This window comes from Plodia interpunctella, chromosome 19, assembly GCF_027563975.2.
Source record: "Plodia interpunctella isolate USDA-ARS_2022_Savannah chromosome 19, ilPloInte3.2, whole genome shotgun sequence".
NCBI classification, from domain to species: Eukaryota; Metazoa; Arthropoda; class Insecta; order Lepidoptera; family Pyralidae; genus Plodia; species Plodia interpunctella.
In genome coordinates, this window is record NC_071312.1 from 5,569,161 (window position 1) to 5,588,363 (window position 19,203).

Genomic DNA, 19,203 nt, shown 5'->3' on the forward strand with positions numbered 1-19,203 from the left:
TATATCTACCAACTATTATTATATGTATAGGTATAAAACAAATTAATTACAACTAACATGAAAAATAGATATTGAAATAAAGTTGGAAGAACAAGTTGAAACTAGTCGGCTGGACCAAGGTTGGACTGATAACGAGAATTGCTCACCTTCACACTGGTGTGAAGGTGGGAGGAATAACCTTATTATGAATACTATACATAAATAATAATACATACTTAAGAACAAATTAAAAGCATTATTATTTTTTGCAACATACATATAAAAAGACTTTTAGCAACATTTAGTAGCAACAAGCATAACTGTCGCTACTACACTATGGCGAGACGGTTCCGCTTTCGTTGGCAGAAATAGATGGAGACGATCGAGTGGGCCGGCCGTCCGCCGTGTCGCCACTTCCGTGTTCAACACGCAGGGTTGCCAGTACTTAAATATCACTACTTATAGCAGAAAATAATTTAAAAAAAAATTGTACATGTCAATCAAGGAAAAGAGACATAAATTGAAGATTCGTCAAATAGGAGATAGAGTAGCAATAGAGTAGCAACCATCGCAATTTTATCAATAATCTCGCCATGTTCATGGCCATCGAATTTCACAAATCTTGGCTCTATCTACCCCGTAAGACGTGATATTTGTATCAAATAAAATAGATGTATAAGAGCGGACGATTAATATTTAAATTAAATTTTTTTTTGTTGATAATAATAAAAAATTGTATTTTGGCAACCCTATGAATACCACCACTATCAGAGTTTATAATGACAGAACATCATATATCCTGTTGGTACCGCGACAATTAAGTGGTAATCAATTTTATTAGAATCTTTACAAACAACGTTCAAAATTTCTACAATGTGGTACAGGGATGGGTGATGTAATTTGTCAAAGAAAAAATACAAATAAGACAAAAACGCTTATTGGTCAAAAACCTTTCTTTTTTGAAACCAGTTCAGTCAAGACAATAATGAAGCCAAATTTTGGAGAGGCGTGCACGCACCGCATATAGGGCTGCCCTTGATCGAGAAAGATTGCAGAAAAGTGCATATTCAAACCGGTCGTAACTTGAGACTGCAGTGGTCGCATTTTTATAAGAATCGAGGCACATCTTGTCCATTGCTGCGTATTTAATACAATTGGATTTCGAAAATAAAACCGGTGATTGTGGTCCCTTTGTGGTTTCTACAAGGCTACGTAGCGGTTGAGTTTTTATTTACAGAGGATGCTATTATAGATACTAATATTATTTTGTAACAAAATTGATATTGATGTGCACGCACAAGCGTTATTTTTTGTTTCTTACGTCTTTTCGCTTTGTCTACTCAACCAATTTTTTTTTTAATTTTACATACCTACTTACAAATAGTTTGCAGTACAGAGTAGGTACAAATTGGGTACAATGCAGTGATCCTATACAAAATGACGCAGGCGAAGCCATTAGAAAAATATAGTCTACAAGTTCCCTTATCTACTTGGATATCAGTGATAATAGGGTTCATTTTTTTCTTTTTATGGTAGGTATGGAACTAAAACTATATGGAAAAAGAATACTAACCTCTGATATCCCTCTGTAAGGCCGCGGAGAGTCTGCCCCCCATCAGGGCTGCCTCCAGGAGGTTGATGTTATCGCGGCAACGGGTTACGATCTCCGTCTGCGCACCGAAAAATACCCAATTTGCATACGTTCAGAAACGCTGTGCTTCTCTCGTCAAACTATATTTTAAAACTATGTAGGTATATATCATGTTTCAAGAAAAAATCCAAGCGTCAAATCCAAACCATGCTTTGGTAAATCTCTTTTTATTTTTATATAAAAATGAACATGCCACACTTGAAAACTCTCAGCATTATTATGTACGTAATATTAATTTACCTTCTACTGGCTATCCTACTTGTGAATTAATTTGAAGTGAAATTGATTTATTGTACAAATTTAAGAGAATTCCAACCCAAATTCCAAGTGATGTAGTATGTGTATGTCTATAAAGTTGATAGAGAAGGGTGTTAATTGACTGAAACTCCATTTTGATTTTTCAAATTGAAACATTTATTCCTCTAAACATTTATACAAAGATCACTGTAGATTTTAACATTTTGTAAAGAAAAAAAACTAAAATCAATTAACAACCTAACCCCTATGCAACAATCGTTAAGTACAATATTCTTTTCACGAAGACCTATAAAATAAGCTTTACTTGAGATATTGCGGAGTTCAGTCAAATCACATACATAAAGTTAATGAATTCTCAACAACCTTGTTAACGATGCTACAAAATACAACAAAAAAGCGGTTAAATGACACAAATACTAACTAACGTATATCTATATCACTCAATGACAAGAACTCTCGTTTCTATTTGAGGTACCTAATAATAAATTAAATAAATTATAATCCAACTTGCTACAACCCTTCCTCTCATTTCTGAACTTTACTGAAAACGTCAAATTTGACAGCTGTCAATGTGACATTTCATAATGTTTTCAGTCGTTTTCTGGCACTGGTAACTCTGAATGATTCCTACTCGAAGCTTTCTGTACCATTGCACCATTTTTTAGAATAACTACTTAGATATTTTGTATCAGTAATTTTACAAGTTAGACTTGACCTAGCACCAAGTTATCACCACCGGGAAAAGTTGAGGATAGCTTATAGGAAAAAATAAAACCAAGCAGTTAGTAAGGCTACACTCACACACACACGGCAAACAAAAATCATGTTAGTGAGAAAAGAAAATCATATTATGAAATAATAACTAGAAAATGGAGATTTTTATTGTTTTTACGCCCCGTTATCGCTACAGATTTAAATAAATTCCTATACAGGGCGTAATCAACACAAAGATCTAATGAAATCCAAGTTAGTGTTGGACAAAATGATCTTAGCTGCGACTGTCAGATTTTTGGGTAGATTTTTAAAAATGTACTTTTTCATAATTATTAAATGCTGGCCATTTGTACAACTATTACAAAGCGTATCGGTAATGGAACCTTTACTTAACTATGCTTGAGCATATATAAAAATATTCGATTATTTATTTATTATTATATTTATTAGGAAATACCCTAACAATAACTATATAACTTATAATTCCAGCTGATTATAAAATTGTAATTATATCATCTGACGGCCGCAACTAGCCTAACGCGAATACTTACATAAATAACGATAAATATCACACAAGCCCAAGCCAAATGTCATTGGAGATGTATATAAACTATGATGAGGATAGAGAAGGCAGTTACTGCCAGACATAATCTAGCGCGCAAGCATGCTGGGCGCTGAGTCACGCACTGAGGGAATTCATCCTCGGCCTCGGTATAGCTACTACTGTAATCTGTATCGAATTTGGTCCTTACGTAGTCAAAAGCACGGAGAAGGTCAGGCGAGGAGTCCTGACGCGCCATTACAGCCTCCGCCGCTTCCAACTGCGAACTCGACTGACGGACCAGCGAGCGAACCTCTTCAGATTCCGAATCGGAATCCCCATCCCAATTTCTCCTACTATGCTTCTTAGGACTCGAAGATTCTCCTTCAGAATCCGCGCTCTCGGTCGAACGCCTCCTCAATTCTGACAACGCAACTTTCTGCAACTCCGTTTCTCCATTTTTCTCTGTCCTTCGCCTTCTATTCAACGAATCTAATATATCAGGACGGTTGTTAACTTCATTGTATTCTAATGAGCTATTAATTTCATCACTAGTTAAATTTGAGCTATGACGTCTTCGGCTGAGCGCTTGGCCGTTGAGCAAATCGAATTCGGGCGATCGTTTGCTGTTTTTGCTGCTTTCAGACGGCTTGCGTCTGCGGACCCCATCGTTGCTTTCGATGCTTGTGTTATTTCTGGATCTCTCTAGACTATCGAGTAAGGATTTCTGGCGCTCTGCGCTCGATATGGATTTTTTGGGCTTTCTCGCTGGGGTGTCAACAGGGGATGTCCTTGTTGGTCGCTTATAGCGGGGCAGACTTCTCTCTCGAGATAAGTCTAAGGGTGGTCGTCGTCTGCGGGTGCCAGAAGGGCTTTGTTCATTTTCAGGTTGCGCTGAGAGACTCGAGCAGCAATCGGATTGCGAGTCCAGGAACGCTCGGTAATCGTCGCCGAATTCGAGCAATCGACGAGCTGCGTCAGAGTCTGGGGCTTCGGAGTACGGCTCCGAATTGTATTTTTCCTAGAGACAATAGAAAATTTATAGTTAATATTTATACTGCTTCAAGGACAATTTCTAGTACTAATAGACAATGCTGCCAGCCTTTTGGACCTGTTCAATGGACTGTTCAATTTGTATTTTTTTTATTTTTAAGTTTAATTTTAGTTTAGGTATTTATATAATTTATTTTAATTATATAATATTAAATTATATTGGTTTGGTATGCAAGTAGGTATTAATATAAAGACTATATTTTATTTTACATTAAAAAAATATTATTTAGAATTCACGAACAAAATAAAAAATTAAACCACAACCGAGCTTAATTTCATTGGCTAACTTATAGAAACTTTCGGGATCTAAATATAAGGCAGAATTATGACGTAACATTGTTCCTATTTAACTAAATATATATTCTTATATTATAGTCAATGGTCTGACAACCAGGGATACAGACGACCGTACGAAATGGATACAAAAAAGTAGGAAAATGGATACAAAAAAGATATATATATATTATATCATAGTACTCAGCTTACCTGATAGAAATCCCAGGCTTGCTCCGAAAACGAACTATGCTCCTCCGTTCCCGCCGTCACACTCTTATCCACATCGGAATCCTTGTCTACGCTCAAATCCCACAGTTCGCTAGGGTCGCCCAAACTGAGCGCCAAAAACGAGCGTTCTCTTTCCGAACTTCGCGCCAATCTTGGTCTAACAGCGCCACCTGCCGGTCCTAATTTGAAACTTGGCGCGACTATTTCCTCGTTCTGCTCAGGGATGGCTCCGTCAGCTTCTCTTGTCGATATATGGGTTTTCTCTATGCTTTTCCGAAGGTTGGCGATGGTGGCTAGTTGCTGTTTTAGGATTTCGTCGTCGCTGTCGTTGCCTGAAGTCGATGTTGTGTCGAATCTATAAAAATATATTATCACAGTTAATTAAAATATTTAAGTTTAATATATTTAAATTTATACATTCAAATCATTTATTCAGAAATTAGACCTTCACAGGCACCTTTTCTCGTCAATTTTTATATTTATAGTTATTTCTCACAAGCTACAAACTACTGGCATTTCAGAACGACCACTGCTGATAAGAAATGCCGAAAGAAAACTTTGAACAGTGTTGGTCCCTATCATGCCAGAAGGGCTTACCATTATTGTTTCTTACAATGTTTTTTTTTCTAATAATATATAAAAGTACATAATGTACATAGTCAAACGGTATATCAAAACAGGTTATGATTATGATCCGTGTGCTGATTATAAAACATGAAGCCCGGTGTAAACAAATCTCTGTATGGAATGTGTTGTGACCCAGTTTAAGTAAATGTGAACTATATCAACACAAAGAAAAGCCAAAAATATTTTGTGTAATTATGGCGCTTTTGACTCACCTATTGTCATATCCAAACTGCCCTACAGTGGCCATGTAGTCTAATCTCTATATGTATAGATAGACTAGAGCCTAGAGCCGTAACGATTCGAAAAGAAGAATACTAACAATATACGCCACGATTCCGCGAAATTGCACACATATCTGGCGTTATATAGGCATAAAGTTGACGTCCAGTTGCTAGTCTCACCTGCTCTTCCTGCTAGTGGCGGGGTCACTGGCCGCACTCCTCTCGTGCCTCTCCCCCTCCGGACTGAGTCTCCCGCAGAACGACAGCGACTTGACGAGTCGCTCGCGCCGCGACGCGTTGTGCCTCCTCAGCTTGAGACGCTTGCGCCGCAGCCAGCATTGCTTGTCGTTTGTTTCCACGCAGGACGTGCAAGCTTCTGTCATCGTGTTCGTGCTTGATACATGACCCTATAATAAGATATGTATTGATTTAATAATCGATTTTACAAAAAAACACTTCAATAAAATTACTGCTGTAGTCTATTTTTAGGTTATTTTTTCAAACTGTATTTTCGTACGGTTAATTGTACAAGTTGTATATATTTTAGATACCTCCTGCCTAAATCATTCAATAATATTGGTAAAAAAAAGTTCGTTTTTTCGTGAGTAAAGTGATCTTGGAACATGAACCGGCACCAAAGGAGATGAGAGAGTTAACACAAAGATTAGCCACAAACCTGTACAGTAGTCGAACTTCCTCTCAGCTTAGAGTTAGAATTAGCTGGAGTGACCCTCTGAGGAGAAGCGAGGGTGTTCAACGCAGATTCCGAAATCGACATGTTGTGCGACATAGCAGCAACGTCGGCTGTGGGAGTAGCTGCGAGAGATACACCTGTCCCGCTCAACTGAGAGAGACAGGAGACCGACCACGGACGCGCGCTGTTGCCGCCCCGCTTCTTGCGGAGTTGTACCTAAGTTTCATAGGTTGTTAATTTTGTTGACAAATTAGAACAAGTTTTGAGGAATTTTTTTTTGATGGTGTTATTCACTATTTTATGCAATTTAATTACACATTACAATACACAGTTTGGTAAATATCATTGGCAAATTATGTTAGTAATAAATGTTAGCGTCATTTTCGAAATAATTTTACTAAGTTGTGTGCGATGAAACAAAATAATATCAACCAAACTGTAGCTATTAACAAAAATGTATATGATTGGTGGTAGGTGCTAATTTAGGAAAATATGATAAACGATCAATTTTATCACAAAATGGAGATTTGAAATGAAGGTTAAATGTTGAAATGAGCATAGCGATATGATTTCAAAGTGCAAAATTTCATGGAAAGTCCGCCGTTGTACATGTATGTATTAATTATATTTTAATGTACTTATTTTTTCTAAATAAAGTTAATGAAAGTAAAAAATTACCTTAGGGTGGTGTGTAGGTGTGACTGTGCAGGTAGAAGTGCTCATATCCATAGAAGAGTGCAGGTTCCTTTCCTCCGAAGTCAAGGAAGTGTCCACTTCGCTCTCAGTCGTATATTCGCCCGATGCGTCATAACTTTCGGCGCCCTGCAGCGAGGAAATCAAGATGTGACAATATTACTACAAACTTAAGCATCCAGGTTTCCACTCCGTAAAACTACACAGACCTATTTTGTGCAAAATGTAATGAAAATAGAAAAGTTATGTCTAATATGAGTAGGACGATTTTCACAAAAAGTTATGAAAGGATTTTTAATTTAGTAATTAGTGAGAAATAAAGAAAATTGTTATTTAATTACCTCAATAAAATATGCATTTCAACTTAGGATAAAATGCAAGGAAGTTAATAGCACTATATTATTTTATTACATTACAATTGGCTTCACTATTAAAATAATACGCGCTTATGATCTGATTTTGTCTTATTCTGTCAATATAGAAAATGATTATAAAAATAGTTTTTATAATAAAACAGATTTAGAAAGCATTATTTTTTATGAGTGAAACGGGTAGCATTAAGGAATATATAAATATTAATTAAATTCATACCTGGTTCATATCATTTTTTCCATCCGAACTTTGATTCAACCACTCTTTGATCCTCGACATTTTCGCTCTGCTGACATTCTTCCCTTCCTCTTCGAACATTAATGGCTTAAAACTCCTTGATCCTTTCTTCTTCGACATCTGCTGAGCTTGCTTCTGCACCAATTCTTCTGCCTGAATGACCAATCGCTCTATATCCTTACATCTTTCAGAATCTTTGCACTTTATATCAATTTTTATAAGATCCGGAGTTGAAGATTCAAGCTTTGGTTGTGGTTTAATGGTATCGTCCATGGGCAGTTCGCATTGTATCTCAACAGATGACGTCATCAGATCAGTGGAGTCCTCGTTTACAATTTTAGCTCCACCAACATAAGTCCACTCTTCCTCTGAAGATTCTTCCTGTGATTTCTCTTCCGTTTCTATCATCTGTCTATCTGAATCAGTGTCGTGATGTCTAAAATAAAACGTTGCGCAATGTTTGGACTTCCGATCCGTCTGGTTAAACCTTGACGTGTCTACTGACTTTTTCCTTTTTATAACAGTTGGTGGCGTTTTGATCTGTTTTTCGATATGCATTGCGTTGTTTACCTCTAAGCCTGCAATGAGAATTTATCAATGAGCGATAGACGTTCACTTGTTTGTAAATAAATTCCAACAATTGACATCCATAAACATGATTGTTTTTGTTGTTGATTGAAGAGGCGAGAGTTATTTCATTTGTGAGAAAATTCTCCCTCGTTTATTACCTAGTTTCTATTGAAATTTGTTGTAAATGTGTTTAGTATAGGAATACTAACAAGAATAGAAAGATAACTAACTTTACGCGTTGGGAGTTGCGCTTTCAAATCAATTGTCTAAGCTGAGACCAATCCTATAAGGCAGCTTGAAGGCGATAACACTTCAACGGCAAGGTCAGAAGGCCAAACTTTCTCATCGCTACTTCTATTATATACAGAAGAAAGGGCTACTATAATTAAACTTTACAACTCACTTTGTATATAAAACTTACTTAACTATATTGTAATGCTACCGTAGTAATAATTACCTGTTAGTTATTGATACTCTAACATTATAATAATGTAACAAAAGAACATCTAATTTGCATCTCAGTAAAATATTAATTCATATGCCAACAAGAATTATTAGTGAGTGAAAGATAAGAAAGTTTTTATCATTAGGTACTGCATAGTTGAATCCATCAAAATTAACCTTACATTTTGCGTTTAAAAGTAATATTAAAATCTAGGTTTGTAGTACTACCGGATATCGATTTAAAATTATTGATAGACAGGTAAAACTTTATTTACTAGTATCAGTTAGTGTTATAACTGCACATTTGATTAATTACTGTACGAAATAAATAATGAATCCATTCCATATCTGCTTACAAAGTTTTTGCTTGTGCCTTATCCACAAAATTATCACGATTCACTATTAAGGTTATGATTATGAAGTGAAGTAATTAGTTTCTATACTAAGAAATGATCTTTCAAGCCGCAGATTTTTTTTATTAATATAATTATTGATCTTAATTTTAACTAAAACAAAATTGTTTTGAGGTAAGTATTTAAAGGCATTGCTTTCTCCATTTCATATACTAGTTCACACATTTGCTGTAAGCATCAAAGTAAGTTCCTGTGGTACGGGATATTAGTTCAACTATACAATACTTTTATATTAAAATCAGACTGATTGACAGATTGTGAACATTTACACGCTCTTGCTCGCAGCTCTGCTCACGGCAAAAATAATTGTGTATTTTCATAGAAATGTTCACTCCCCATCACCTAACGTACATAACAATAAAAAACAAAGCATAGTAAATTTTTAATCTTTTCATTTCACTTATTTTTTAATATCATCGATGTGATTTAATAGTATCGTTGTGATGGTCTTACCGTCGATCTGGTCCGTGACAGGTACGGTCTGGTCGGTGGGTCTGTCACCCGAAGCGTCGCAGGCGCCGGGCACGCGTCTCTCGTCCGCCATCTTCTCTGATCTACTTCGCGCCAGTTCAGATTCGCAGTCAGATTCGAAGCCGCGCCAAGTGTAGTTCACTGCATATTCTTGTTCCTCCTGAAAATAATAAGTTGCAGTGTTAGGAAATATATTTGAAGTCACAAAATTAATAACCTTATTTTTAAGTGTGTTTATAGTGACACGCGGGCTAAAACTAGGTACTTGCGTCTAATATAAAAAGTATCTTACGAGGCAGAGTCTGTTGATCAATCTTAAAATATGTAGGTGCAAAACCTTTTTCGAATGAGTGTCTTAGTTGTAACACAAACAGCCACTGATAGACGAAATTCTCCCAAAGGTCCTTCCTAGAAGGACCCTGGAAAAGGAAAAATAATACACGCCGTGGCACTTCTATCTTGGCGTATCTACCTCAGAGGCTGATTGGCGACTGTCCACGGAGTGTTGTCTCCGCGCATAGACCGGCGTGCGCGTGCGCTGTCTCGGCGACCCGCGCCGGCTCAGCCGCGGTTGTTTCAACGCTGGCTCGTCGTCGCTATCGCTCGCAGCTTCTACTGACGCGCCGCCCTGTAACGTTCCATTTTTAATTATAAAAGAACATGAATGTATTTTGAATTTAACAGAGATAATATTGGACTTAAGCCCATATATGAACATAGTGAATGATCGCCTCAAAGTGTAATTTTAGTACCTCGTCGAACTTTTATTTTGCTCCTTTTGCAAAGTTAATTTTTAAATTTAAAATTAATTTTTTAAAATTAAATAACGAAATAATGAAGACCTAATTACGAAGGATCCATCAAGTTAACTTTTTATTTTTTTATAAAATTTTTTTGGACTGACATTTTTGTAAATATATTTATATAATTTTTACTCCTTTTAAAAATGTATTTATGAATTATTAATTTCGCTATCTAGGATTTATGTTTAAAAATAAAGTGACCATAGCCTTCGTTCTATCTAAACTATCGGTTCTAAACAGTTACGTGTGCAGTTTCGGTACAAATAACAACTGGATTATATTGACTGACCTCCGTTAAATATATCTATCTATTCATGGCCATGAACTGAATGAATAAAGCCCATCGGCTAATACACTTTCATATAAACTCACGTAATTTATGTATGTGGATTTCAGTTTGACATAAATAATGCATAAATTTATTGTGTCGGTACTAAAATTGTCCTTTGGCCAGTCAAATTACTTGCGGCAAAATTGAACAAGTATTAGGGTGATGCGAAGTTAGTCTTTTTATGGCATTTCGCAATAAAAGGGTTATAATTGTTGTGTGGGGAGTTGAGCAATTTCTTGGCCACTTGGGGCTATGTTTGCAAACATGGCGGGTGGCTGATTGGCCTATTGTGATCGGTGGGAACTCGGTGGGATGTCGCGAATTGTGCAAAGGGAAGGGACTAAATCATACGTAGTTGACGCTAGATTTGATTTGTAAATTGTTATGGGCATTATAGCTAAAGTTGGTTTTGTTTTAAATGTTCATTGATGGTTGCTGTGTATAGAAGAACAATATAAACATTGAATAAATTAATGATGGCTCGGTATGCAGTTGGAAGAGGCCAAAAACGGATTTTTTGGCCTCTTCCAACTGCATACCGACTGCGGAGAAATACGCTTATTCACCACCAGGACAGAAGCAGAGAAATAACATTTTTATTAAAATCCGTGTTGCTAGTATGTCTAGAAAAAGTAGAAAATGGATTTTTAAATAACATTTTTTTTGCCATTACAATACCAAACAGTGTTACTAGCTAAGAGGACACAATGCTCTCGTTTATTTATTACTCTATATCGACAGACATGCCCAAATTGAACACAAATCTATATTGTTATTAGAAAGAGGTAAGCATTTGTGAGTTTGTAAGTTTGAGGCAGGTAATCTCCGAAACTACTGAACAGATTTCAAAAATTCTTTCACCAGTAGAAAGGTACATTTTCCAAGATTTCTATAGGCTATTTTATCTCAAAATTCCCACGGGAGCCAAGCCCCGGGCAACAACAGGTATCATATAAAATGGGATTTCCAATACAGGGCAAACTCACTACCGCGTTTACAATACCAATTTAGGATAATCCTAGCAGCAACGGCGGTTTATAATAATTGTAGGAGTAGAATCTCACCTGGTTTTCGATCCTAGCGAGACAGGCCTCCAGATGGCACTGCCACTCGATGGCCCGCAGGTACAGCAGATGCCAGCGTCTTTCTAGCGCTCGTGCGACATCGGCGCCCGCGCACAGCCGCACCACAGAGCTCACGATCCGCCCGTGGCATTCCACGTCTCGTTGCAATACCTGCGGAGATACATTTGGTTCAATTTTTGATTTATTTACTAACAGGCCTGAGTGGGCTTCAAAGAGTCAACTGTCAACACGTGGCGCAGAGCTGAAGGGAGTGGAAAGTCTAATAATGGAGGCCAATATCTTCTTTTGTCACTCAACTGTGCCATCGATGTTAGCAAGTTTTGCAATATTACACCAGCTCAAACAGCTTTCCTTTGAAAACTACACACTTCAGTATTTTATTTCCTACTTTTCTTTATAAACTAACTTCGATTTTTTTAACTAATTCTGCTAGCCTATCCCCTCAAATAGCGTAGTTTAAATACTAGGTTAATCTCGCCTGCTCCTTTCATTAATTAAAAAATAGCCTGGCTTATTTAGTGACAGGTAACTATTTATGTAAGCCTTTTATGCTTAAACTAGATATAAGTATACATTATATATTTTCGGTTGGAAGAGTCGGATCTAGAAAGTCTTTATCAAAACCAATCATAATTGGCTCTTTCATGCGGCCCGGACCACACACTACGCATACGGTAGTTGAGATAATTTATCATCGTACCAATCAGACAGACGGACAAACACGATTCGCTTGACATTGTGCTCGATTGAACGCATTGAACAGAGTAGTATCTGTTTTACACGAGATAATTAAATGATTAGACAAATTTTAATTAGTTTCAACAATAAGCTACCGCGTGGTTAGGAAAATGTAATCATAGTTTTTTAAAGCCAGGTCCAGCTGAAGTTAAGCGTGATACACCTGGGTGTAATCAACGAAAATTAGCTACATCTAGGTTTAACCAACTGAGACCGGCTGCACCTAAGCTTAGCCGGCTAAACCTAGGTGTAACTGCACTTCGGGTTTTAACCGTAAAACACGTGAACGTAAATAAATTTCGAACAGATTTCTGTTTAACCATCTTGGTGAAAATGAAAAATAAAATTTGTTAGTAACAACTAACTTTCTAACAAATTTCATTTTTCATTCTTTCTCATTTTTAATAATTACCAACATATGGCGAATGTTGGCTACTTAAGCATAATTTGTTTAATTTGAATGTTTCTGAAACCCTTATTTAAATATAAAACCTACTTTTTCTTCCTGCAAATGAACAAAGGAAATGGCCTTTCTATGTCATGTAGTCCCTTTTACATCGAGTTACTTATCCGTATTACTTAAACTAATTAGGAAATAGATCATAAATAGTATCTGTAGCAAAACTAAGACCGAAGTAGTCGTAAAGCTAGGTTTAATTTAATTTGAATTGAAAGGTGCTGTAAAATCGAAATAAACAGTAGTTACTAGATAACAAAACAGTACCTACACATGCAATAGAACTATATTTTATAAACAATTAAACTAGAATATAGGTCGATGTGAAATGTTTTAAATTGACGTTATAAAAAATGACAGCAAGTATGCGGATATTTTAAACACAACATCTAATGAGATCACAGGGAAATAGCATTACGAAACAACAATCATTACTTGAATCTTTAAAAGAATCCGCCTCGACATAAAAAAATATAGTTTGAGTAGATACAATAGCCCGCGTAGCGCCAACCAATCAATCTTGACAATAGCCGTTGACACAAGAAGCCAAAGCTATTTAGTAGGAAAATTAAAAAAACAAAATAAAAAAGTGAACAAACGGGGGAACGTGCTTCGCCGGTGCACGTTCAGTCATTTATTACTACTTGATATTGCGTTATTTTAATCATTAAATACAAAGTAAAATGAATTGCAAATAAAAAATTTTCCTGTCAATTGTTCATTAGGTTCGTCAATTTCTCTTAATTGTTCGGTTAATATTTCGAAATGCTGTGGTGATTGAACATTTGGGTTACAGGGCAGAAATACTTGAGAAAGTTTTTTCGTAATATGGGCGATGTGGTTGGCATTTATATAAAGTTGTTATAACATAAAAGGGTAATTATCGTAAAATATTTTAAAGACAAGTTCAATGGGAAAAATGGAGATGACAACCGATCAACATATTTAATTTTAATAAAAAAGTGTAAATTAATTGAATGAAAAGATACATTATACTGATGATAAATAAATCTAAGTTTTGTTTTGTTGTTGTTGTAAAATTGTATGGTAAAATTTCTTTTCATTAAGAATATAAAATTAAACCGATTTTTACGACATGATATACATCATGTCAAGTAAGTTATCAAAGTGGTTACAATTTAACTTGCAAGAATTGATTTTGGCAAGATTGCAACAGAGAAATGCGAAATAATAAAAAAAACGTATAAATTTAACCAGTCAATCAAGAATTATAATTAAAACTGAAAGCAGCGATGGTGTAGATAAAAGTGCATCGCGCATAATAAGCTGCATTCTCACCTGCATACTGATGCAATCTGGGCTTCATCAGCATAAACAATGCTAGAATCTGGCAGCTGCACTGGTTTCTTTCAAGTTGAGCAATGCAGTTTAATATTGCAATGATGATAATATCAAATCATGGAACTTGTGAAAAATAATAAACTAAAAAGTATTCAGACTCATCGTGTCGATTCGGTTACAAAGCTAAGAATTATTTGTATTAAATATATGGCAAAATCAATAAATACTAAACATGCTTCAAACAAAAAATTGCGATTTGAACATACATTTTAAATGATAGTTCGATAGAAATAGAAAAAACAATTCTAACTATATGTATAGACTTGGTAAAACTAATAATGCAATACCAATATGAATGCAATATAATAGGTATATGCAGAAAGCTTTAATATTCAGTAGGTAATAGATCAAGATCTTATAAAATATATATGATTTCATAAAATATAACGTCTTAAAATTATATTCTAGCCCTATTCCTAATGATCTTTATCAACTGAAACTCTCATCATAGAAGCATCCAATATAGAAAACCGATTGAATGTACAGAATCAAACACTACACAGTGTTGGAATTAATGAAGAACATAGTCTACTCCACAATTTTACCATCCATATTCATAAGTAAAACTATTTCAAATTAAGTCTAGAAAACACTCGCTCACTGGGAAAGTTTCATTAACTACATAGAACCATTAAAAGGCAATGTTTATTGGTTTTCAGATTGAAGATTTAGTTCTTATGATTGGATTGGATAAAATAAAATAAAAAATAATAATCATAAAGTTGTCATTGACATTGAACTTTCTCACGATAGACCCAAACGTGAGATGTGTGAAAAACGGAAAACCCTAATTATCATCTTTATTAGGGAAATAAAAACATTTGATGTAAATAGTTTCCATGAAGCGTCGGCGTTAACGACCATTGAAAACAGTTGGCGATCAATTCTCAGTAAATTACACTTTTATCTGTTTATTAATCTCTAATATTTCTGTGATTATTGCCGTCACACGCAATACGACTATCATACGCATGTTCTATGGTATCTAGTTAGAGAAATGTAGCTATGAAATCGAAATGACAAACAGCGGGGGTCCAATCTGAGTAAAAGATTTTGTATTAACTACATATGTTCCACATTATGTCATCGTCGTGTTAATAACATGCACTACTAATAAAAATCCAGAAGTTACACAATCGTTTAATCGAACAGTCACTCCGCTCGACAGCCATTGTTCAAACAACAATTTCTGTCCGCCATTCTCATTGGGATCCTATCCTACAAAGCGTTGCATCACAATCTCAAATAATACCGATGGTATCTTTAACGACCTTGATAGTTCAATGGTCTATAAGAGAGGAAATATAATCAAAACATGACCCTCATTCAAAAGATCCAATCGAAATTTAAGTGGCCGTTCAAGAAAGATCTTTGGGAACACAAGTTATATAAAAACATCTTATAAATTCATGTGAATTTATTTGATTAAGCTGATACAAATTTTCTTGTATTTTTATTATAGCCAATATTATGGTTTCACATGTTTTGGAGTAAAATAGTATTTAGTAATAACAGCAGATTTCATTAAATTAAAAACGTTACTCCCGTAGAGTTCAACCGATTTTTAATTTGATACGCTCTGATTAAGGCACAGCAGGTCATCTAATTATGTCTGACTGACAGCTATGTGATGCCCCACTTTGTAAAACGCCTTTTAAATTAGGTTAAATCTGTCTGATTAGATGTAATCATAATAACGTTCGTTCGAGTATAAGCTAAAACACATTTAGGTAAAAACAAGAGCAAAATAAATTACGTATCCATAATTTGTATAGTTAGATTTAGAATGCTCTAAATTACGTCTGCAGATCTTATAATAATAGTTACAGTGCATCATGTGCACACAATGAATTTATTGCAATAGAATAACAAAGTTTATCTGCAGTCATATACATAAATATATTTAGATGAAATCAGACGCTTAATACCATAAGGTCTCAAGTCAAGGCCGATTTAGGAACTAATGATGTCGCCATGGCATTTATACGAGATTTATTTCGTGATATGCCGACTTGAGAACGTGATATATGTGTCAGTATCGATGACACGATCTCTTACACTGTTAATTTAAAATTTCTATTTGTGTGGTCTAAGAATCGAGGAATAACTTTTATCGAAACTACAATTACTAATTAAGTACATATGCAAAGTGCAAAAGTCAATATTTTAAACACTAGATACTCAATGCAGATTAAATGTACTAAATCATAAGAGTCTATTTGAGAAATGGATGCCACTTGTATTATTCGTAAATAATCTAAATAAACCATCAAAGTTCAAAGGTCTTCATTATTTCTTTCTTGAAGAATTTTTTTGTGTATACGACAATTAGATGTAACTAAATTTGTTTCTTCACCAGCAGATGTTTTGATCGACAATAGCGATTCCGGACTAGAATCGTGTATCTTGAACAATTTGTTCAATAGGGTTGCGCTTGCGCAAGTCGAGAAGCTAAGGCACCGCTTGAGGAAGTCACGACTACATTAAACTTTTTGTTAACACCTCGCCTCACACGTTCACTGAATCTTTTAAGATTTTATAAATATGTTATTATCTTGGATTAGAGAGATTTTTTATTGATGAGAAGTAGGGAATAAAATTTGCAACTCCTTGTCTTTAATCGTACGGATCAAAACACACAAACATTTATATTTAAAAATACGATTTCCTTTATTAGATTTCGTCCAATCTGTGGTACCATTATTCGTTGTAATTGCAGTTATTACTGTTAATTTGTAGATGAATCAACAATCCGTGTTCGTTCGACAATGCAATTGTCTGTCTGTTTACAATCGCACGTTTCATAATCTAATGCTTCAACCTCAATGCTGACCCCAAATCAGATTTTACCATAACAATTGACAGCTGTAACGAGGATGTAACTTTTTTTAATATCGCAATGTCAGACGTAATTTACACTGAGACAAGTTAATTGTAGTCTTTAGATTTGCAGCCGTTATAATTAAGAGAATGGGCATAGAAGCAATTCTAGATAATACGAGGGCTGCTATTTATGTATCCGGAATAACAAAATTAAACAAACATATATTATTACATATGGTTTTATTGTTTCTCGAAGTATTCTCCGCGATGATCTATGCACTTCTGCATACGATGAAACCAATTTTCAAAGCACTTTTTCCATTCTGATTGAGGTATGTCCAAAACGTGTGTTTTGAACGCATCAACGGCCTCTTCGCGGCTCGAAAAACGTTGACCACGTAATTTATTTTTAATGTTTGGAAATAAATAAAAATCATTGGGTGCCAGGTCGGGGCTGTACGGCGGATGACCCGTCAATTCAATCTTTTGACCCTCCAAAAAATTATTTGTTTCAGCCGACTTGTGGCAGCTAGCATTGTCGTGATGAAGTATGATTCTGCGTTGTGGGTTGTTCTTTCGTATTTTTTCAAAGACTTCTGGCAAACAAATGATGGTGTACCATTCAGAATTAACCGTCCTACTATTCTCTAGTGGCACTGTAGCTACATGTCCGTTGATACCAAAAAAACAAGCGACCATTTGCTTTAAAGTGCTTCTCGCACGAACAACTTTTGTTGGATTCGGTTCATCTTGAAAGACCCACACCGTTGACTGCTGTTTAGTTTCAGGGTCATAAGCATAGATCCAGGTTTCGTCACCTGTGTAGATATTATAAACAGCTTTTGACGTGCCACGGTTGTATTTTTTTATCATTTTCTTACACCAGTCGACACGAGCCTGTTTTTGATCTACGCTCAAGTTGTGCGGAATCCAACGCGAACAAATTTTTTTAACAATTAAATGTTCGTGTAATATCGCGTGTATACTCGTCATACTAATGCCCAGAGACGCCTCTATCTCGCGGTATGTAACATGACGATCTTGCATTACTAATTGTCGCACAGCATTAATATTTTGTTGTACCACTACCGATTTAGGACGACCCTCCTTAATTTCATCCGTGAGCATAGACCGTCCACGTTGAAATTCCTTAAACCAATAATACACAGTGGTTTTCGATGGTGCTTCATCTCCAAAAGTTAAAATCAGTTGTTCGATGCACTGTTTTTGAGTTAATCCACGCCGAAAATCATAATAAATCATCGCGCGAAAATGTTCACGAGTTAAATCCATGGCAATGAAGACAAGCTATTTTCAAAATTGGCGCCAATTGAAAAAAACAAATGACAGGGACATGAAAAATATTTATTCTCTAGCCGAAGAGTTCTATTTTCAAATGTTGTAATTACTTTTTAAATATTCTAGAATTATTGGCCAGTTCCGGATACATAAATAGCAGCCCTCGTATCTGTAATTATTTTCAGACTAAAGACGGATGTAGAATTCGTAACTATCTTATTTTTATAGGTGCATACATTTTCTCGATCTGTGTAAGTAACTACTTTTTTATTTGCTTTAAAGATGATTTAAACAAACGGTAGACGTACCTATCTACAAACACAAGCGTTACAAGAAATGCTGACTTTCGAAAATCATACGATGGTTACTGTGTGTCGATGAAATGTGGTATAGCTAATCTCTTCAATGTAAATCTGCCAATTTGGCTTTTCGCTGATATTCATTTCGACATATCACGCCACGATCTGATGCACAAACGTAAATATATATAGATAAATATCATTATTGAAATTATAAATGATTTTGCTTTTGCGTTGGTAGGTTAAAAATATATTTTCGACTGTTTTGTTGCCGAGTACAGTGGCATTAACATTGGCAGTAATTTCTTCTAATAAGATAAAATTAAATCAGTTAAGGCGTCCCCGTGCGAAAACTTTCATCATCTTTATCAGGAGGGTATAGAGTCAAGATTGCAACTGCATCCATCAGGTTTACGTCAAGGTCCGTCGATCGGCGCATACCGCTGGAGTCATCGTCCGCCGCCGCCGGATTTAGCCGAAGCGCCGACGAAAATAGCCGAATGTCCAGAAAACATTTGTCCGTGTTTCAGCAATGTTTAGATGAGGCATGCCTGCCTGGCCACC

General features: G+C 35.6%; 1 protein-coding gene across 3 annotated transcripts in view; it reads right to left on the reverse strand.

Annotated features, from left to right (window-relative positions):
• Positions 1-19,203, reverse strand: part of klar (klarsicht) — a 249,060-nt gene that overhangs the window by 19,998 nt on the left and 209,859 nt on the right. For 2 of the 3 annotated variants that reach the window (XM_053759837.1, XM_053759838.2), the window contains 10 exons: positions 11,641-11,811; positions 9,915-10,070; positions 9,425-9,602; positions 7,527-8,122; positions 6,921-7,064; positions 6,225-6,458; positions 5,729-5,955; positions 4,683-5,055; positions 3,355-4,164; positions 1,553-1,649 (listed from right to left, as the gene is read on the reverse strand). In XM_053759837.1, the coding sequence (XP_053615812.1) occupies positions 1,553-1,649; positions 3,355-4,164; positions 4,683-5,055; positions 5,729-5,955; positions 6,225-6,458; positions 6,921-7,064; positions 7,527-8,122; positions 9,425-9,602; positions 9,915-10,070; positions 11,641-11,811 (2,986 nt within the window). The remainder of the gene's footprint in view (positions 1-1,552; positions 1,650-3,354; positions 4,165-4,682; positions 5,056-5,728; positions 5,956-6,224; positions 6,459-6,920; positions 7,065-7,526; positions 8,123-9,424; positions 9,603-9,914; positions 10,071-11,640; positions 11,812-19,203) is intronic. The other variant, XM_064436592.1, reaches the window with a different exon arrangement.